Here is an 18455-nt window from a genome sequence, read left to right as displayed (position 1 = left end):
AGATTACAGATGAAAATAGCTAATAGGCTAATTCTGGCTTCTTTAACCTGAATTGTCATTTGTTTGATGAAATTCCACTGTCCCATTTTAAATAAATGACTAAAAAAACATAAATGAAGTGAAAAGTTTTGATTTGTCATTCATATTTTCTTTGGGAGTGTGCTTGGTGTACTGAGTGTTTTTGGACATTGTGCTTGATGTAATAAAGAGGGGGCTTGTGTTACTTCAGGTGTTTTTATTCAAGAAAAGTAATGTTTGAAACTCCGTCAGTCAACTTGAAGCAGTCAGATGACTCGGTCTGAATGAAGCAGTGAAGTGGTTCACACGTCGTCGGTGACGTCACATGAAGCAAGCTCCGGCCCACTGCTTCACAATATGTAGTTTGCAGAACGCTTTGAAGCCTCGGTGTTAGAGGTAACATCAGTACTTTTTGGTATGACATGGTGGTGCTCCAAGTCTGTCCTGCATACATCGTGGTGGATTGACGGAGTCTGGCTCACTGCACCACTGCAGTTTTCTGATGCCACATTTTGTGTGGGTGCTGCAGACTGGATCTCTCGCGGCTGTCTGTAATTTTTGTGCGCTTGCAGCTGACGTCGGAGGCCTTTTTGTTTTTGGATCCAAGGCCTGTGTGCAAATGGAGGCTTATTAAGTGCCGTATCAATTTTAGGACCGCTAACACTTGGGGATTTAAGCGACACTCGATAAAGCAATCAAATGCCGAAAAAATCGGACATATTTAAGTTTTCTGGAGGGAATCCTTGGAGGACGTGTGCTTGAAGCCTGTTTACAGAAAACCCCTGAATGATAGATCTCCTCAGTGCTCGCCTCCACTTATAAAATGTGGTTAAAACTCTTCTTTTTGCTCCTGTATTTCATATTGTTGTTTCTGCTTGCTAGATTTTTTGAAGCTGTGGTTTGGTATGAGACTGGTATGTTCGCAACGCAGCTTGTAGATCCAGTTACCCTGAGTTACAAAAGGTTGAAAACCATATTGGAGTGCAGAGGACTGAGGTACTCCGGCCTGGCTGAGAAAAAGGATGTCAGCGAGCTGGTGGAGAAATCAGGTAAAAATAGCTTGAAATATGTTGGTGAAAGCTGTCTCCTAAAATTGTATCTGGCCTCTGATCTTAAATCACTATAACAGTTGATTATGAATGAACTTTGACTGGCCTACACATTAAATCGCCAAGGCATTTGACTGTCAGAGTTAGATCTGTGTTGTTGTGTGAAGATTCCTAATTTGTAACCATTAAAATACAGGCTTTGTCCTCCTGTTGTCCTCGATCCAAGTAGTTCCTGGAGTTTGTACATAGCTTTTTGCCAGTATCTTTTTATTGGTCCTCTTGGTGAACAAGTGTACATAATTGTAACGTATTAGAGCTGTTAAAATATGTTATTTCAGGTTTTGGTGTTATTTAAGAAGCTTTCGGATTCACATTGAGAACATTTTTGTTGCAATAATTGGATTAAAAAGTTCAATTTTAGTCTACAATTTGGCATCTGACCAGAGGTCCTTCCACCGCATGTTTGCTCTGTCAACGACGTTCCTTGAGGCAAACTGCAAATGGGACTTCTGTTAGTTTTCTTCTAAGATGGATTTGTCCTTGTCACCCTTGCATGAAGGCTGGATTTGTGAAGTGCATGACTGATTGTTGTCCTGTTGACGGATTTTCCATCTTCTCTTTTTGAATAATGCCATACTGGCTTGGCCTTTTGTATAGCGAGAATTATTGACTATATATACCGATGGATGAAATGTGAAAGATTTAATATTTTAACTGAAACTAGGTCTTCAGCTAGTTCAAAGGCTTTCTCTGTCTTAAGAGAAATAATTCATTCTGGTCTTTTATCAGGAGGTGTTTAAAGAACGAGGAAAATATATTAAATGTCCTGGAATGATTTTCAGCACAAACCTTTAAACCAGTTGTTTTTATTTATTTATTTGAGAAGGACAAACACATTGAGTAATCAGCAAGAGACATAGATATGCAAGAGTTTCCAGGATATCATTTTCATCTATGTTACCTTAGCTGGTACAGAGAATATACACAAAAAATATAGAATAGCAAAATTATTGGTATAAGGAGCAAGAGGCAAAGTGCCTTTTTTATGTGGAACATGCAAATTCAAATGTTGGTAGCATAAGTGCATCATAGGTTGCTGAAGAAAGATGGATCAAATAAACAGTTTTTTAATGATTTTTACCATGTGGATGTCAGGGTCTTTATTAAGCAAGAGTTACCCTGATTAGTTAGTGAAATAAAGTACACATTTGTGTTTAAATGTCCACCGACATTACCCTTACCATTAAACCTTTAGCTGTGGTGCTGAAGTGTTATTTAATATAATAAAACACAGCTTACCTGCCTTTCCTTGCAATGTTCCTTGACAGGACTGCAGTCATTTGTTTTTATCTCGTCTCGATACATTGACCTAGGAAACGAGCTTTGACCATACCATTACAACACCTTTGAATCTTAATAGTTGGCACCTTAACGTGGTGGAAAAATATTGAGGCACGTGACGTCGCCCGGTACGGCGGAGCCGGGGTCCCACCCTGGAGCCAGGCGTGGGGTCGGGACTCGTCGGAGAGCACCTGGTGGCCGGGTTGCTCCTCGCGGGACCAGGCCGGGCCAAGCCCGAACGAGAGACGCGAGACCATCCCCCAGTGGGCCCACCACCTGCAGGGGGAACCGTGAGGGACCTGTGCAAAGAGGATTGGGTGGCGGACAAAGGTGGAGACCTCAGCGGCCTGATCCCCGGATGCTTAGGCTGGCTCTAGGGACGTGGAATGTCACCTCGCTGGGGGGGAAGGAGCCTGAGCTTGTGCGGGAGGTCGAGAGATATCGGCTAGAAATAGTCGGGCTCGCCTCCACGCACAGCGTGGGCTCTGGAACCCATCTCCTTGAGAGGGGTTGGACTCTCTTCTATTCTGGAGTGGCCCGCTGGGAGAGGCGGCGGGCTGGTGTGGGTTTGCTTGTTGCCCCCCAGCTCAGCCGTCTCGTGTTGGGGTTTACCCCAGTGGATGACAGGGTCATATCCCTGCGCCTTCGGGTTGGGGAGAGGTCTCTGACTATCATTTCAGCCTACGGGCCGAGTGGTAGTGCAGAGTACCCGGCCTTCTTGGCGTCCCTGTCGGGGGTGCTGGATAGTGCCCCTCCCGGGGACTCCATTATTCTGCTGGGGGACTTCAACGCCCACGTGGGGAACGACAGTGACACCTGGAGAGGCGTTATCGGGAGGAATGGCCTCCCCGATCTGAATCCGAGTGGTATTTTGTTATTGGACTTCTGTGCTAGTCACAGATTGTCCATAATGAACACCATGTTCAAACATAAGGGTGTTCATCAGTGCACTTGGCACCAGGACACCCTAGGCAGGAGGATGATGATCGACTCTGTTGTCGTATCATCAGACCTTCGGCCGCATGTTTTGGACACTCGGGTGAAGAGAGGGGCTGAGCTGTCCACTGATCACCACCTGGTGGTGAGTTGGATCCGCTGGAGGAGGAGAAAGCCGGACAGACTTGGCAGGCCCAAGCACATAGTGAGGGTCTGCTGGGAACGCCTGGCGGAGCCCTCGGCCAGGGATGTATTCAACTCCCACCTCCGGGAGAGCTTCAACCAGATCCCGGGGGATGTTGGAGACATAGAGTCCGAGTGGACCATGTTCTCCGCATCTATTGTCGATGCTGCTGCCCGTAGCTGCGGCTGTAAGGTCTGCGGTGCCTGTCGCGGCGGCAATCCCAGAACCCGGTGGTGGACACCGGCAGTAAGGGATGCTGTCAAGCTGAAGAAGGATTCCTATCGGCAGTGGTTGGCTTGTGGGACTCCTGAGGCAGCTGACGGGCACCGTGAGGCCAAGCGTGCTGCGGCCCAGGCTGTGGCAGAGGCAAAAACTTGGGCCTGGGAGGAGTTCGGTGAGGCTATGGAGAAGGACTAATGGTTGGCCTCGAAGTGATTCTGGCAAACCGTCCGGCGCCTGAGGAGGGGGAAGCAGTGCTTCGCCAACACTGTTTATAGTGGGGTTGGGAGACTGCTGACCTCGACTGAGGACATTATCGGGCGGTGGAAGGAGTACTTCGAGGATCTCCTCAATCCTGCCATCACGCATTCCGTGGTGGAAACAGAGGCCAGGGACTCGGGGTTGGACTCTTTCATCACCCAGGCTGAAGTCACCGAGGTGGTTAAAAAGCTCCGCGGTGGCAAGGTTTCGGGGGTGGATGAGATCCGCCCTGAGTACCTCAAGTCTCTGGATGTTGTAGGGCTGTCATGGTTGACACGCCTCTTCAACATTGCATGGCGGTCGGGGACAGTGCCTCTGGACTGGCAGACTGGGGTGTGTTCCAACTACAGGGGGATCACACTCCTCAGCCTCCCTGGTAAGGCCTACGCCAGGCTATTGGAAAAGGGGAGTCCGACCGCTAGTCGAACCTCGGCTTCAGGAGGAGCAGTGTGGTTTTCGTCCCGGCCGTGGAACACTGGACCAGCTCTATACCCTCTATAGGGTACTTGAGGGTTCATGGGAGTTTGCCCAACCGGTTCACATGTGTTTTGTGGACCTGGAGAAAGCATTTGACTGTGTCCCTCTTGATGCCCTGTGGGGGGTGCTCCAGGAGTATTGAATCGGGGGCCCTTTATTAGGGGCCATCCGGTCCCTGTACGAGCGGAGCAGGAGTTTGGTCCGCATTGCCGGCAGTAAGTCGGACCTGTTCCCGGTGCATGTTGGACTCCGGCAAGGCTGCCCTTTGTCACTTGTCCTGTTCATAACTTTTATGGACAGGATTTCTAGACGCAGCCAAGGGTCGGAGGGGGTCTGGTTTGGGGACCAGTGGATTTTGTCTCTTCTTTTTGCGGATGACGTGGTCCTGCTGGCCCCCTCTAGCCAAGACCTACAGCATGTGCCGTGGCGGTTTGCAGCCAAGTGTGAAGCGGTTGGGATGAGGATCAGCTCCTCCAAGTCCGAGGCCATGGTACTCGACCGGAAAAGGTTGGCTTGTCCTCTTCAGGTTGGAGGGGAGTTCCTGCCTCAAATGGAGGAGTTTAAGTACAGTAATGGGGGCACTGTGCCGGTCCGTTGTGGTGAAGAGAGAGCTGAGCCGAAAAGCAAAGCTCTCAATTTACCAGTCGGTCTACGTTCCTACCCTCACCTATGGCCATGAACTTTGGGTCATGACCGAAAGAACGAGATCCCGGATACAAGCGGCTGAAATGAGCTTCCTCCGTAGGGTGGCCGGGCACTCCCTTAGAGACAGGGTGAGGAGCTCGGCCATCCGGGAGGGTCTCGGAGTAGAGCCGCTGCTCCTCCACATCGAGAGGAGCCATTTGAGGTGGCTCGGGCATCTATACCGGATGCCTCCTGGACGCCTTCCTCGGGAGGTGTTCCAGGCACGTCCCACCGGGAGGAGGCCCAGGGGAGCGGCCCAGGACACGTTGGAGGGACTATGTCTCTCGGCTGGCCTGGAAACGCCTCGGGCTCCCGCTGGAGGAGGTGTCTGGAGAGAGGGACGTCTGGGCGTCTCTGCTGAGTCTGCTGCCCCCACGTCCCGGATAAGCGGAAGACTACGAGTACGAGTTGGCAGTTGTTCTGTAAATTTGCTGTTGTCAATTGAATAATTACTGAAGACTGCATGGGTATAGGTATGCACCATAATCAAACACTATCACAAACTCCATTTTGGTCTTGTCGGGCCAGCTGCACAAATGGAAGGCAAAACTGCTCCAGCTCCTTCATGTTAGATGGATTTCACTTTTGGACAGCTTTAAGTCTAACCACAGATTCTCAATTGGATATAGGTCTGTATTCTGACTAGACCGTTCCAATATTAAATGTTTCCACTTAAACCACTTGAGTGTTGCTTTAGCAGTATGCTTAGGGTCCTGCTAGAAGGTGAACCTCCATCCCAGTCTCATACTAAATCACAGGCAGACTGACAGAGGCTTTGCTCAAGAATTTCCCTGTATCACCATCCATCTTTCCCAAGACTTGAACCAGTTTTCCAGTCCCTGGTGCTGAAAAACAGTATGAAGCTGCCACCACTAATACCCCTTTTCCACTGGCTCAATTTGGCCCGACTCGGCTCCACTCGGCTCGCTTTGCGAGCATTTCCATTACTGTTTTTTCAGTACCGGTACCTCCTTAGCAGGGTAACCTTAACCCCTAACCCAGCTGAAATCTGATAAATTAGTAGGAATAGCAGAAACAGCAAAGAAAAACAGTCATCTGATCTGTTTAAGCAGGAAGACTATCAGGTATAAAACAGCATAACAAGGTGAAGTTACCTCAAAACTACTTGAAATAGTTGTTGAAATACAAGAACTGACAAAAACATTAAAAAAGCAGGAAAGAGCTGCCCATAGATAAGCTGAAAACGCATAGACTGAAGTAATAAAATAACCTAAGTTGAAGTCAGTGCTAAAATATATAAAAAATGGTAGAAAATTTAGAAAAAGAATGAACTAACAACAAAGTTGTTGTTTTGAAGAAACACAAAGACAAACAAGAAATTACCTAAAAAGGCAAGTGTTCTTCAGCTAAGAGAGAAGAGAGGAGAAAGAGAAGCCAAAATGCTAACATTAACATATTGGCTATCACTAGCATGAAGGTTGATATTAATTTACCCCATCTACTATGCAAAAAGCAATTTATAAGTTAAAATTAGCTAAAATGCTAATGCTGACTACAGCCTGTATTCAAAAGTCTATGAAATTGCCCTTTAAAATGATTCACTCTTGTTCAGGTGTTGGAACAGCAGTAGAAGCTGTTTAAGTAGCTGACATCAAATGGTCGCTGTTTTGATGCTCCACTTGGACCTATGAAGATGGTCTTATGAGTAGTGGTTTCATTCTGGTTCTGATAGAGATTGGAACTGGTTCTGATGGAGGTTTACAACTGGTTCTGATGAAAATTTTTAGAAGGTTCTTTAACAGATTTTTTTCTGGTTGTGATGGAACTTTTTGCCAGGTTCTGATGGAGTTTGGACCTGGTTCTTATAGAGGTTTCTTCCTGGTTCTGATGGAGATCTGTACCAGGTTCTGGTGGACGTCTGTACCTGGTTCTGGTGGATGTTTCTCCTTGGCTCTGATACAGGTTTGTACTTGGTTCTGATGGAGATTTTTTCCTGGTGCAGATGAAGCTTTTTGCCAGGTTCTGATGGAGTTTGGACCCGGTTCTTGTAGAAGGTTCCTCCTGGTTCTAAAGGCGATTTGGACCTGGTTCTGGTGGAGGGTCCCTAACTGGTTCTGATGTAGATTTCCTCTTGGTTCTGATGGAGTTTGGGTCTGGTTGTGATGTAGATTTCCTCTTGGTTCTGATGCAGTTTGGGTCTGGTTCTGATGGAGATTTGTTTCTGGTTCTGATGGATGTTGGACCTTGTTCTGATAGAGGTTTCTTTCTGGTTCTGGTAGAATATGGATCTGGTTCTGATAAGTGTTGGACCTGGTTCTGATAGAAGGGTCCTCCTGATTCTGAAGGAGATTTGGACCTGGTTCTGGTGGAGTTTTCGTCCTGGTTTTAATAGGTTTGACCTGGTTCAGATGGAGGTTTGTACATAGTTCTGATGAAGATTTGTTCCAGGTTCGGATGGATGTTGGACCTGGTTCTGATGGATGTTTCTTTCTGGTTCTGATAGAGTTTTGACCTGGTTCTGATAAGGTGTTCCTAACTAGTCCTGATGGGAAATTCCTCTTGGTTCTGTTGGTGTTTGGGTCTGGTTCTGATGGAGATTTGTTCCTGGTCCTGATGGAGTTCGGACCTGGCTCTGATGGAGGGTTCCTAACTGGTTCTGATGAATAATTCCTCTTAGTTCTGGTGGAGTTTTCTTCCTGGTTCTGATAGTTTTGACCTGGTTCTGATAGACTTTGGAACTGGTTCAGATGGAGGTTTGTACATGGTTCTGATGAAGATATGTACCAGGTTCTGATAGAGATTTATTTCTGGTTCTAATAGATGTTTTTCCTGGTTCTGATAGTTTCCATTTGGTTCTGAGTTTGGACATTGTTCTGATGGATGTTTGTATATGGTGCTGTACATGGTCGCGCGCTTAACCCCTACACAATCAGCGCCGTGCCCTTTATATGGTTCTGATGAAGATTTATACAATGTTCTGGTGGAGATTTGTTCCAGGTTCTGGTTGTAATGAACATTTGTTCCAGGTTCTGATGGATTTTGGACGTGGTTTTGATGGAGGGTTCCTATCTGGTTCTGATTGAATTTGGGTCTGGTTCTGATGGAGATTTCCTCTTGGTTCTGATGGAGTTTGTGTCTGGTTCTGATGAAGATTTGTTCCAGGTTCTGATGGATATTGGGCAAGTTTCTTCCTGGTTCTGGCAGATTTTGGACCTGGTTCTGATGGAAGGTTCCTAACTGGTTCTGATGGAGATTTCCTCTTGGTTCTGATGGAGTTTGTGTCTGGTTCTGATAGAGACTTGTTCCAGGTTCTGATGTGCTAACAGCCTATATGCAAAACTCCATTGCCTTTTAAATTGAATCAGTGTTGTCCAGCTGTTGGAACAGCAGTACATGCTTTTTAAGTACTTGACACAAAGTGGCCGCCATGTAGTTGCTTCCTATGAAGATGGTCAAAGGGTTAGGGGTTGGGTCAGGTTTAGGCCATAGAAATGTATGAAAAGGAATGGAAGTTGATCCAAACTCCTCACAAAGACAGTAAAACAGGGATGTGTGTGTGTGTGTGTGTGTGTGTGTGTGTGTGTGTGTGCGTGTGTGTGTGTCAGGGCTCTTGTGTGTGTCTGAGTAGGAGACAGGGAGAGAAAAAAGTCAGAGTCATATACAGACATATACAGTGCAAGATACACAGAGCTATAAATAGAACAGTGAGGAGTGAATCAGCAAAGAGTGTCAGTGTGACTTGACACCTGCAGCATTTCTAATGCATCGCCTCACTATCGTCTCCCCCTTCCCTGGGCTGTTAACATGGAGGTGCATGCTCCCGAACTACCGCCCATAACTCGGAAACCGTGAGCAGAGAAGAGAGACGCTGGTGTCTGATTGGTAAAGCTCCAATGTTTCCCTGAAGAAGTTACAATTTTGGGCCTTATGAAAAAGTTTTTGTCTCAGCCATGGTAATAACGAGGACAAGGACTTAAAAGCGTAAAACCGTGGACTAATGACCTTTTGAAGTTAGTTATCGGTTGGATCTTGCATATTCGTTCTCCTTAGATTCAGAGGGCTCGTCCTCCTGTTTGGTCCGATGCAGGCAGTCTGATTACGGGCAGCTGCTCTCTGCCTGCTCCATCCTCCTGCAGACGCTGGTTCGCTAAAGGACCGTCAGTAAATGTCCGAACCAAACACGCTGTTTCATGGTGGTTTTGTTTTGTGTGTTCTGGGGTAAATGTTGAGCCTCTGAACAGCTGATTTTATGTCTGATCAGCTGATTTAGGATGTTATTAAATATAGCGCTCTGCCTGCATGTAATTCAGAAAGGTGATGTGTTCTTTATCTTTTCTGTCAGCCTTCAGGCATAATTTCTGATCTCTAAATGGTAAAATTACATGTATGACCTGTTCCAACCACTGTGGTCCTTAATAGTATTGTAGTTGATCTTGAGTTTTATTAACTTGTCCCTGCACTGCCTCAATGAAAACCTTGTAATTTCTCCCCCTCCCATGGCCAATCAGTTACCAGCAGTCTGTTCACGTCTCATGTAGGCCCGATTCAGCCCCAGTTGTACCTGCTCAGGACCAGGGACCAAAAAACTAGGTACTGGTACGAAAGCTGGGTGGCGACACACTCTCGAATTTCAACATACATTTCTGGCAGCACTTGTCTGGCAAAATGATTCCGACTCAGTAACTGGCATTTTCAAGGATTTTTAACAGCTGTATAAAGCCGTCTCGTTCCATGACTGAGACTAGGACCATGTCTTTGGCGATGTGATACGCAATAGCCTCAGTAATGTTGTGCCACTTCTCAGCATTTCTCTCATAAGGCACAGCATGAGTCAGTGAGTTTTGTTTGTTCCTGCATATCTGTTTGTCTGTCTGTCTGTCTGTATTTACACTTTAGTAGCATAAAAATGAAAATAATTTGTCTTTGTACATTGATGATTGAGATGGGTGTTCTACATCAGGAAGTTGTGGATGACCTGTGTAACCAGCTGTGTAAGCAGCTTCCTCAAATTTGCATATTGGTTGTCTACACCCTCTCCCAAATGTCTGTTTTTTGTGTAACGATAAAGTGTTCAGAGATTAGCATACTGTAGTAGATTTTAGACGGATCACTGTTTTTTTTATTATTTATTCCCCCCATAGGTGAATTGACACAAGGGGAGGTGTACTCGGCTATCAAGAAAGAGAGGGAGCAGACAAAGTCTGGAGCTTCCGGTACCACTGCCTTCAGCGGGGAGATGCACTTCTATGAGTTGGTAGAGGACACTAAAGATGGAATTTGGCTGGTTCAGGTAAAATTGGAAATTTGTGTGTGCCCTTTGGGTTGTTTGCTTCTTACATACAGACTGATCAATGTGCTTTCACTTTTAAAAAGCAGGGAACAGTTCTGTTCTTTGAAAAAAGAAAGGCTGTCCTCTGCTCGGAGAGTAGCAGAATAAAATGTGTAACAACTTGAAAAATTGCTTTTAGTTTTATTTTGCTCACATTATTCTCTGTTGTTCTACACCAATTTTATTCTTTTAAATTTTTGTACTTAAACTAGTGTCAGAGTTAGACAATGATAAACTCAGAGAAGGTATGCAATGAAGACACAAGCGAGTCAAAGTTATCTTTGGCTGGCCAGGGAGAGACAGTTCATTCTCTCAGAGGAGCTGCCCTATGTCAAAGCCGTTTATTAAACAAAGAAAAAACACTCATGCTTCAGCATCGTGGCTGTGGCTACACACAGTTTCACAAATACAAGTCCTACTGAATAAAACTACTTCTGTCCAGATACTGATACAGCACACACATCCACATCTGGGATTCAAGACCACGGAGATTGGCTGGGGTGCGAACAGTATTCTTCCCACAACTCCTCCACACACGCACAAGTTCCTGCTCAGTCTGCATAGCAACCACCCAAGTGCAACTCTAAGACAAGATGACAATTCTGTTAATAGTTCATAAAAGTACTTCGAAAACACTTGTGAAAAGTATTCAAACCACTTCTATCAAAGTTCACCCAAATAAATAAATTAAAATGTCTTTTAATGGCAAATCATAAAGATAAAGAATCCTTTTAAACTAAGCAATGCTAATTCATGTACAAATCTTCCAACAACTAGGAAGCTTGTTCCTAGTATATGGTGTGTTTGGTATAGAAATTTAGTGACGGTCCGTAAGAAAACCAGCATCTGTAGGAGGAGGGTCCATGTTATTGCCATGGCTGAGACAAAAATATCCTGATAAAGCCCAAAATTATAACTTCTTCAGGCGATCTTTGGGGCCTTACCAAATCAGACGTGTCTTCTCGTCCCTTCTCCTGTCACAACCCTCGCACATCAAAATCCCTGTGCCTTATTTTATAAATTCTGGCTTGGCTTTGTTCCAGATAATTATCCCTGTGGATCATGGAACAAAAACTAAAAATACATAAATAAGACATTCTTGCATATGATATATATGAACATTATTTGTATTTTGTATGTTAACTTTTATTTTCTATTAATTTATTCTTTATTGCTTTACACAGATTACTTAAATGTGGCAATGTGACACAGTAACGTTAATAGCACAGCACACTACACTGCTGGCTGGAGGCAGGGCTTCAAGCCATAGCTCCAGCCATCAGTGAGTCAATGGAAACATAGCAGGTCTTTCAATTGTATTGCAACAAAAAGTTAATGATCTATAATTTTGTATCTTTTTAATTGCATAAAATTACTTTCATATACTGAAACATGTGCAGTTAGTCTTGTTTAAGAAAGAAAGGATGAGCAAACATGCTAGAAAACGGTATACTTACGCCCGACTTCCTGTGGGGTTTGCACAATGTAAATGGACTGACCTTATATAGCTCCTTTCCAGTCATACTGATCACTCAAAGCACACTAGAGCCACATTAAACCAGATGCACTCACTAATTCATGAGCCTTCATTCATACACTAATATGCAGATTGGTAGGCAATTTGACGTTAAGTGCATGCCACTTTGAAATATGGCAAGTTAGTATCGAACCCACAACCCTCAGAGTGCAAGACCACCACTCTTCTCACTGAGCCACAGTTGCCTCAATGGGTCCACGGAACCTTTGTAGGCCCTGAGAAATTACATATGTGTACTACTTTTCAAAATCCTTTGTCAAAGCTATGCATGGGGTGTTTTTTGTTTTTTTTTAGTGCTTCTAGGGGCACTTTGGAGAAATTAGGCTACACCCACCAATTATTTCACTGGATATCTTTTGGGGGCTGGACTAAAATCAATCATATTGAATTTGGTACCAATCAGATAAAAAATGGGGAAATTGGAGCCACACATTAGGCTATGGCGTAACGTTGGCTTTGGCACGCCGCGACAACCACACCCTCCAGCCAAACTTCTTAGTACTGAAGACCAACTAAGACCATCTTGTTATCTGTTACTGGGGACAGTTTGGTTTTGATCAGGTGATGTGGGTCAAATACGGACCTTTCAAAGTAAAACATTACACTTTCTGTTCTCAGGGGGTGGGGCTTCGGTGAGGTCAAGATTTGACCATTGAATATTGTTGGTGTGAAGATAAAGTTGAATGTGCTGACCAACAAAATCCCACAAAAATCATCAATGGAAATCAAATTTATTAACCAATGGAGGCCTGGATTTGGAGTCACACACAAAATTAAAGTGGAAAAACACCCTACAGGCTGATTCAACTTTGATGTAATGTCCTTAAAACAAGTCAAAATGAGGCTCAGTATTGTGTGTGGCCTCCACTTACCTGTATGACCTCCCTACAACGCCTGGGCATGCTCCTGATGAGATGGCGGATGGTCTCCTGAGGGATCTCCTCCCAGACCCGAACTAAAGCATCCGCCAACTCCTGGACAGTCTGTGGTGCAATGGTGTGGTGGATGGAGCGAGACATGATGTCCCAGATGTGCTCAATCAGATTCAGGTCTGGGGAACTGGCGGGCCAGTCCATAGCTTCAATGTCTTCATCTTGCAGGAACAGCTGACAAACTCCAGCCACATGAGGTCTAGCATTTTCCTGCATTAGTTGGAACCCAGGGCCAACTGCACCAGCATATGGTCTTACAAGGGGTCTGAGGATCTCACCTCGGTACCTAATGGCAGTCAGGCTACCTCTGGCGAGCACATGGAGGGCCATGTCAATCAGTGTTGCTCCCTAAGTGGACAGTTTGATTTCACAGCTGTTTGATTTACTTGGAGTTATATTGTGTTGTTTAAGGTGTTCCCTTTATTTTTTTGAGCAGTGTATACATATATATACAGGGGTTGGACAATGAAACTGAAACACCTGTCATTTTAGTGTGGTAGGTTTCATGGCTAAATTGGACCAGCCTGGTAGCCAGTCTTCATTGATTGCACATTGCACCAGTAAGAGCAGAGTGTGAAGGCTCAATTAGCAGGGTAAGAGCACAGTTTTGCTCCAAATATTGAAATGCACACAACATTATGGGTGACATACCGGAGTTCAAAAGAGGACAAATTGTTGGTGCACGTCTTGCTGGCGCGTCTGTGACCAAGACAGCAAGTCTTTGTGATGTATCAAGAGCCAGGGTAATGTCAGCATACCACCCAGAAGGATGAACCACATCCAACAGGATTAACTGTGGACGCAAGAGGAAGCTGTCTGAAAGGGATGTTCGGGTGCTAACCCGGATTGTATCCAAAAAACATAAAACCACAGCTGCCCAAATCACAGCAAAATTAAATGTGCACCTCAACTCTCCTGTTTCCACCAGAACTGTCCGTCAGGAGCTCCACAGGGTCAATATACATGGCCGGGCTGCTAAAGCCAAACCTTTGGTCAATCATGCCAATGCCAAACGTCGGTTTCAACAGTGCAAGGAGCGCAAATCTTGGGCTGTGGACAATGTGAAACATGTATTGTTCTCTGATGAGTCCACCTTTACTGTTTTCCCCACATCCGGGAGAGTTGTGGTGTGGAGAAGCCCCAAAGAAGCGGTACCACCCAGAATGTTGCATGCCCAGAGTGAAGCATGGGGGTGGATCAGTGATGGTTTGGGCTGCCATATCATGGCATTCCCTTGGCCCAATACTTGTGCTAGATGGGCGCGTCACTGCCGAGGACTACCGAACCATTCTTGAGGACCATGTGCATCCAGTGGTTCAAACATTGTATCCTGAAGGCGGTGCACCAATACACACAGCAAGACTGGTGAAAGATTGGTTTGATGAACATGAAAGTGAAGTTGAACATCTCCCATGGCCTGCACAGTCACCAGATCTAAATATTATTGAGCCATTTTGGGTGTTTTGGAGGAGCGAGTCAGGAAACGTTTTCCTCCACCAGTATCACGTAGTGACCTGGTCACTATCCTGCAAGAAGAATGGCTTAAAATCCTTCTGACCACTGTGCAGGACTTGTATATGTCATTCCCAAGACGAATTGATGCTGTATTGGCTGCAAAAGGAGGCCCTACACCATACTAATAAATTATTGTGGTCTAAAACCAGATGTTTCAGTTTCATTGTCCAACCCCGGTATATATATATATGGTGCCAGACGGGCTGGTCTGAGTATTTCAGAAACTGCTGATCTACAGGGATTTTCACGCGCTACCATCCCTAGGGTTTACAGAGAATGGTCCGAAAAATAGAAAATGTCCAGTGAGCTGCAGTTCTGTGAGTGCAAATGCCATGTTGATGCCAGAGGTCAGAGGAGAATGGCCAGACTGGTTCCAGCTGATAGAAAGGCAACAGTAACTCAAATAAGCACTTGTTACAACCAAGGCATGCAGAAGAGCATCTCTGAACGCACAACACGTCGAACCTTGAGACGGATGGGCTACAGCAGCAGAAGACCACACTGAGTGCCAGTCTTGTCAGCTAACAACAGGAAACTGAGGCTACAATTCGCACAGGCTCACCAATATTGGACAATAGAAGATAATAGAACATAGAAGATTGATCGTCAGTCAATAGAAAAACTTTCCCTGCTCTGATGAGTCTCGATTTCTACTGCAGCATTCGGATGGTAGGGTCAGAATTTGGCGTCAACAACATGAAAGCATGGATCCATCCTGCCTTGTATCAACGGTTCAGGATGATGGTGGTGGTGTAATGGTGTGGGGTATATTTTCTTGGCACACTTTGGGCCCCCTTAGTACCAATTGAGCATCGTGTCAACGCCACAGCTTACCTGAGTATTGTTGCTGACCATGGCCATCCCTTTATGACCATAGTGTACCCATCTTCTGATGGTTACTTCCATGACGCGCCATGTCATAAACCACAAATCATCTCAAACTGGTTTCTTGAACATGACAATGAGTTCAACTGGGATGTGGTGGAACAGGAGATTCGCATCATGGATGCAGTCGACAAATCTGCAGCATCTGTGTGATGCTATCTTGTCAATATGGACCAAACTCTGAGGAATGTTTCCAGTACCTTGTTGAATCTATGCCACGAAGGAATAAGGCAGTTCTGAAGGCAAAAGGCGGTCCAACACGGTACTAGCAAGGTGTACCTAATAAGGTGGCCGGTGAGTGTATGCTCTTGATGTGGAGTCTGTATGATTTGACTGAATTTACTTTGTAAAGTGCCTCAAATTGACATGAGTTGTGTATTGGCACTGTACAAATAAACTGAATTGAATCAATTGAAAGGCTTTGGCTTCTAAAATCGTGAAACTTGTGCATTAATGAAGTTCAGTAAATGTTCTGGAATGTAATATGACAAACAGACAGGGACAGTGAGCCACAAGTATCCTACACCCAACAACAATGGTTCAACATTTGTTCCTTAAGAGGTGCACCAAATTTTCTCCTTAGTTTTACAGTTCTTATTTTCTAGTAATCTGTCAGTAAACTGTCAGAAGATTCCCAGTCCTTCTTTGTTTAGGCATTTTGGCTCAATGTTACAATTTCATTTTTGTCTTTGAGTGGGATTTTTCTATTTCGTTAATATAGAGACAGCATCATTTCCGTAAGAATATGTAATAGTGTTGCAGCAATTTCTAGTACGGCAAAAATAAAGTTCTGAAAATGTAAGGCTGCACATTAGCACAGTTATTGGTACTGTTGGCTTATCATCCTTTATTTGAATCCTAGTTAAAGCCTTTCTGTGTGCAGTTTGCATGTTCCTGTGCACATTTGTTCTATTTGGATACTCTGACTTCCTCATACTGTCTAGAACATGGGCATATGAGCGCCGCAGATGGTCGCCTCGGCGTGTTGGTGCGCACTGTTTTGTTTTTTGCTTTAAAACGGTCTTCTGTGATGGTACCCGGAGCTCTCTCACCAGAGAAGAACTCATGAACATCAGGGCTACTACACCAGAGGAGTTATTTCCCACTTTTCTGCATACTGCTCTGAAATTTTTGGACATCCTGGTCAAAGGTGCGCTCACCTTTGCTCACGCGGTGAAACGCCGGAAGAGAGGGAAACGGGCTGGGGTGCTGGTACGTCTTCGCCAGCGTGGACTATGAACACCGTTACCTGGAATATTTCTCTCTAACGTGCGCTCACTTCCCAACAAAATTGAGGAACTACAACTGCTGTTGGGGAAAAACAGGGACTTTTATTCATCGGCAATTTTGTGCTTCACGGAGACGTGGCTGTGTGGATTAATACCGGACTCTGCGCTGCAGCTGGCAGGCTTCCAGCTCTATAGAGCGGACAGAGACACGGAACTCTCCGGCAAAGCGAAAGGTGGAGGAATCTGTTTCTACCTCAACAGTGGTTGGTGCAACGACGTGACAGTGATTCAGCAGCACTGTTCTCCAGACCTGGAATCCTTCATCATAAACTGTAAGCCTTTCTATTCCCCCCGTGAGTTCGCTTCGTTCATCCTGATCGGTGTTTACATCCCGCCGCAAGCTAACGTGCAGGTCGCACAGCGCATGCTCGCCGACCAGATACTGAGTGTGGAGCGGCCCAACCCGGACTCCCTAGTTATCGTTGTTGGCGACTTTAACAAAGGTAATCTCACCCACGAACTCTCCAAATATAGACAGTTTATCAAATGTCCGACCAGAGAGGACAACATTCTGGATCACTGTTACACCACCATCAGAGACGCCATTATCACACCGTCCCACGTGCTGCACTAGGCCAATCCGACCACATCATGGTCCACCTGATTCCTACATACAGGCAGAAACCAAAGCTCTGCAAACCTGTTGTGAGGACGACAAGGAAGTGGAGCAGTGAGGCTGCGGAGAATCTCCAGGCCTGTTTAGGCTGTACAGACTGGGATGTGTTCAGGACTGCTACCAACAGTCTGGACGAGTACACAGAGGCTGTGACTTCCTACATCAGCTTCTGTGAGGACAGCTGTGTACCATCATGCACCAGGGTGAGTTATAACAACGACAAACCCTGGTTCACAGCCAAACTCAGAAGGTTAAGACTGGATAAGGAAGAGGCCTTCAGGAGTGGGGACAAAGACATATATAGAGAGGCGAAGTACAAGTTTGGCAAGGCAGTGAAAGAGGCCAAACGACTGTCCTCTGAGAAGCTCCAAAACCAGTTCTCAGCCAACGACTCTGCATCTGTGTGGAAAGGGCTCAGGCAGATCACACATCAGCTTCTGTGAGGACAGCTGTGTACCATCATGCACCAGGGTGAGTTATAACAACGACAAACCCTGGTTCACAGCCAAACTCAGAAGGTTAAGACTGGATAAGGAAGAGGCCTTCAGGAGTGGGGACAAAGACATATACAAGTTTGGCAAGGCAGTGAAAGAGGCCAAACGACTGTCCTCTGAGAAGCTCCAAAACCAGTTCTCAGCCAACGACTCTGCATCTGTGTGGAAAGGGCTCAGGCAGATCACCAACGACAAGCCGAAAGCCCCCCACTCCATCAACGACGGATGCCTCGCCAACGACCTGAACAAGTTCTACTGCCGCTTTGAAACACAAAGGGACAGTCCTGCAACCATCCCCCAAAACACCCCCCAACAGCTGCAGCCACAATCCACCACCTCCCCAACCTCAAGAGGGGCGTTGGCACCTCCAACCCCCACCCTGAAGTTCCCCCCCACCAGCCCCCTACCCACGCCGAGGACGGCTCTTTCCATCCAGGAGAGGGACGTCAACAAACTCTTCAGGAGACAGAACTCCCGGAAAGCTGCTGGACCGGATTCTGTCTCACCAGCCAGCCTGAAGCACTGCGCTCATCAGCTGTCTCCAGTCTTCACAGACATTTTTAACACCTCACTGGAGACATGTCATGTGCCAGCCTGCTTCAAGTCCTCCACCATCATCCGTATTCCCAAGAAGCCAAGGACCACAGGGCTTAATGACTTCAGACCCGTCGCCCTGACCTCTGTGGTGATGAAGTCCTTTGAGCGCCTTGTGCTCTCACACCTAAAAG

The 18455-nt window shown here is 45.9% G+C and overlaps 1 protein-coding gene across 8 annotated transcripts in view; it reads left to right on the top strand.

Annotated features, from left to right (window-relative positions):
- Nucleotides 1-331: 331 nt before the first annotated feature.
- Nucleotides 332-18455, top strand: part of rnf103 (ring finger protein 103) — a 60887-nt gene continuing 42763 nt past the window's right edge. For 4 of the 8 annotated variants that reach the window (XR_007036345.1, XR_007036343.1, XR_007036344.1 and 1 more), the window contains exons 1-2: nt 333-1067; nt 10272-10420. Coding sequence is in view for 4 of the 8 variants with exons in the window: in XM_047353730.1 (XP_047209686.1) it covers nt 842-1067; nt 10272-10420 (375 nt within the window). In the remaining 4 variants the exon portion in view is untranslated. Of the gene's footprint in view, nt 1068-10271; nt 10421-18455 lie in introns of all 8 variants that reach the window. The other 4 variants (XM_047353730.1, XM_047353728.1, XM_047353727.1 and 1 more) reach the window with 4 other exon arrangements.

The sequence above is a fragment of the Girardinichthys multiradiatus genome, chromosome 23, assembly GCF_021462225.1.
Source record: "Girardinichthys multiradiatus isolate DD_20200921_A chromosome 23, DD_fGirMul_XY1, whole genome shotgun sequence".
In the NCBI taxonomy this organism is placed as follows: domain Eukaryota; kingdom Metazoa; phylum Chordata; class Actinopteri; order Cyprinodontiformes; family Goodeidae; genus Girardinichthys; species Girardinichthys multiradiatus.
The sequence above is the reverse complement of the archived record's forward strand: the minus strand, read 5'-3'. Positions and strand labels throughout refer to the sequence as shown.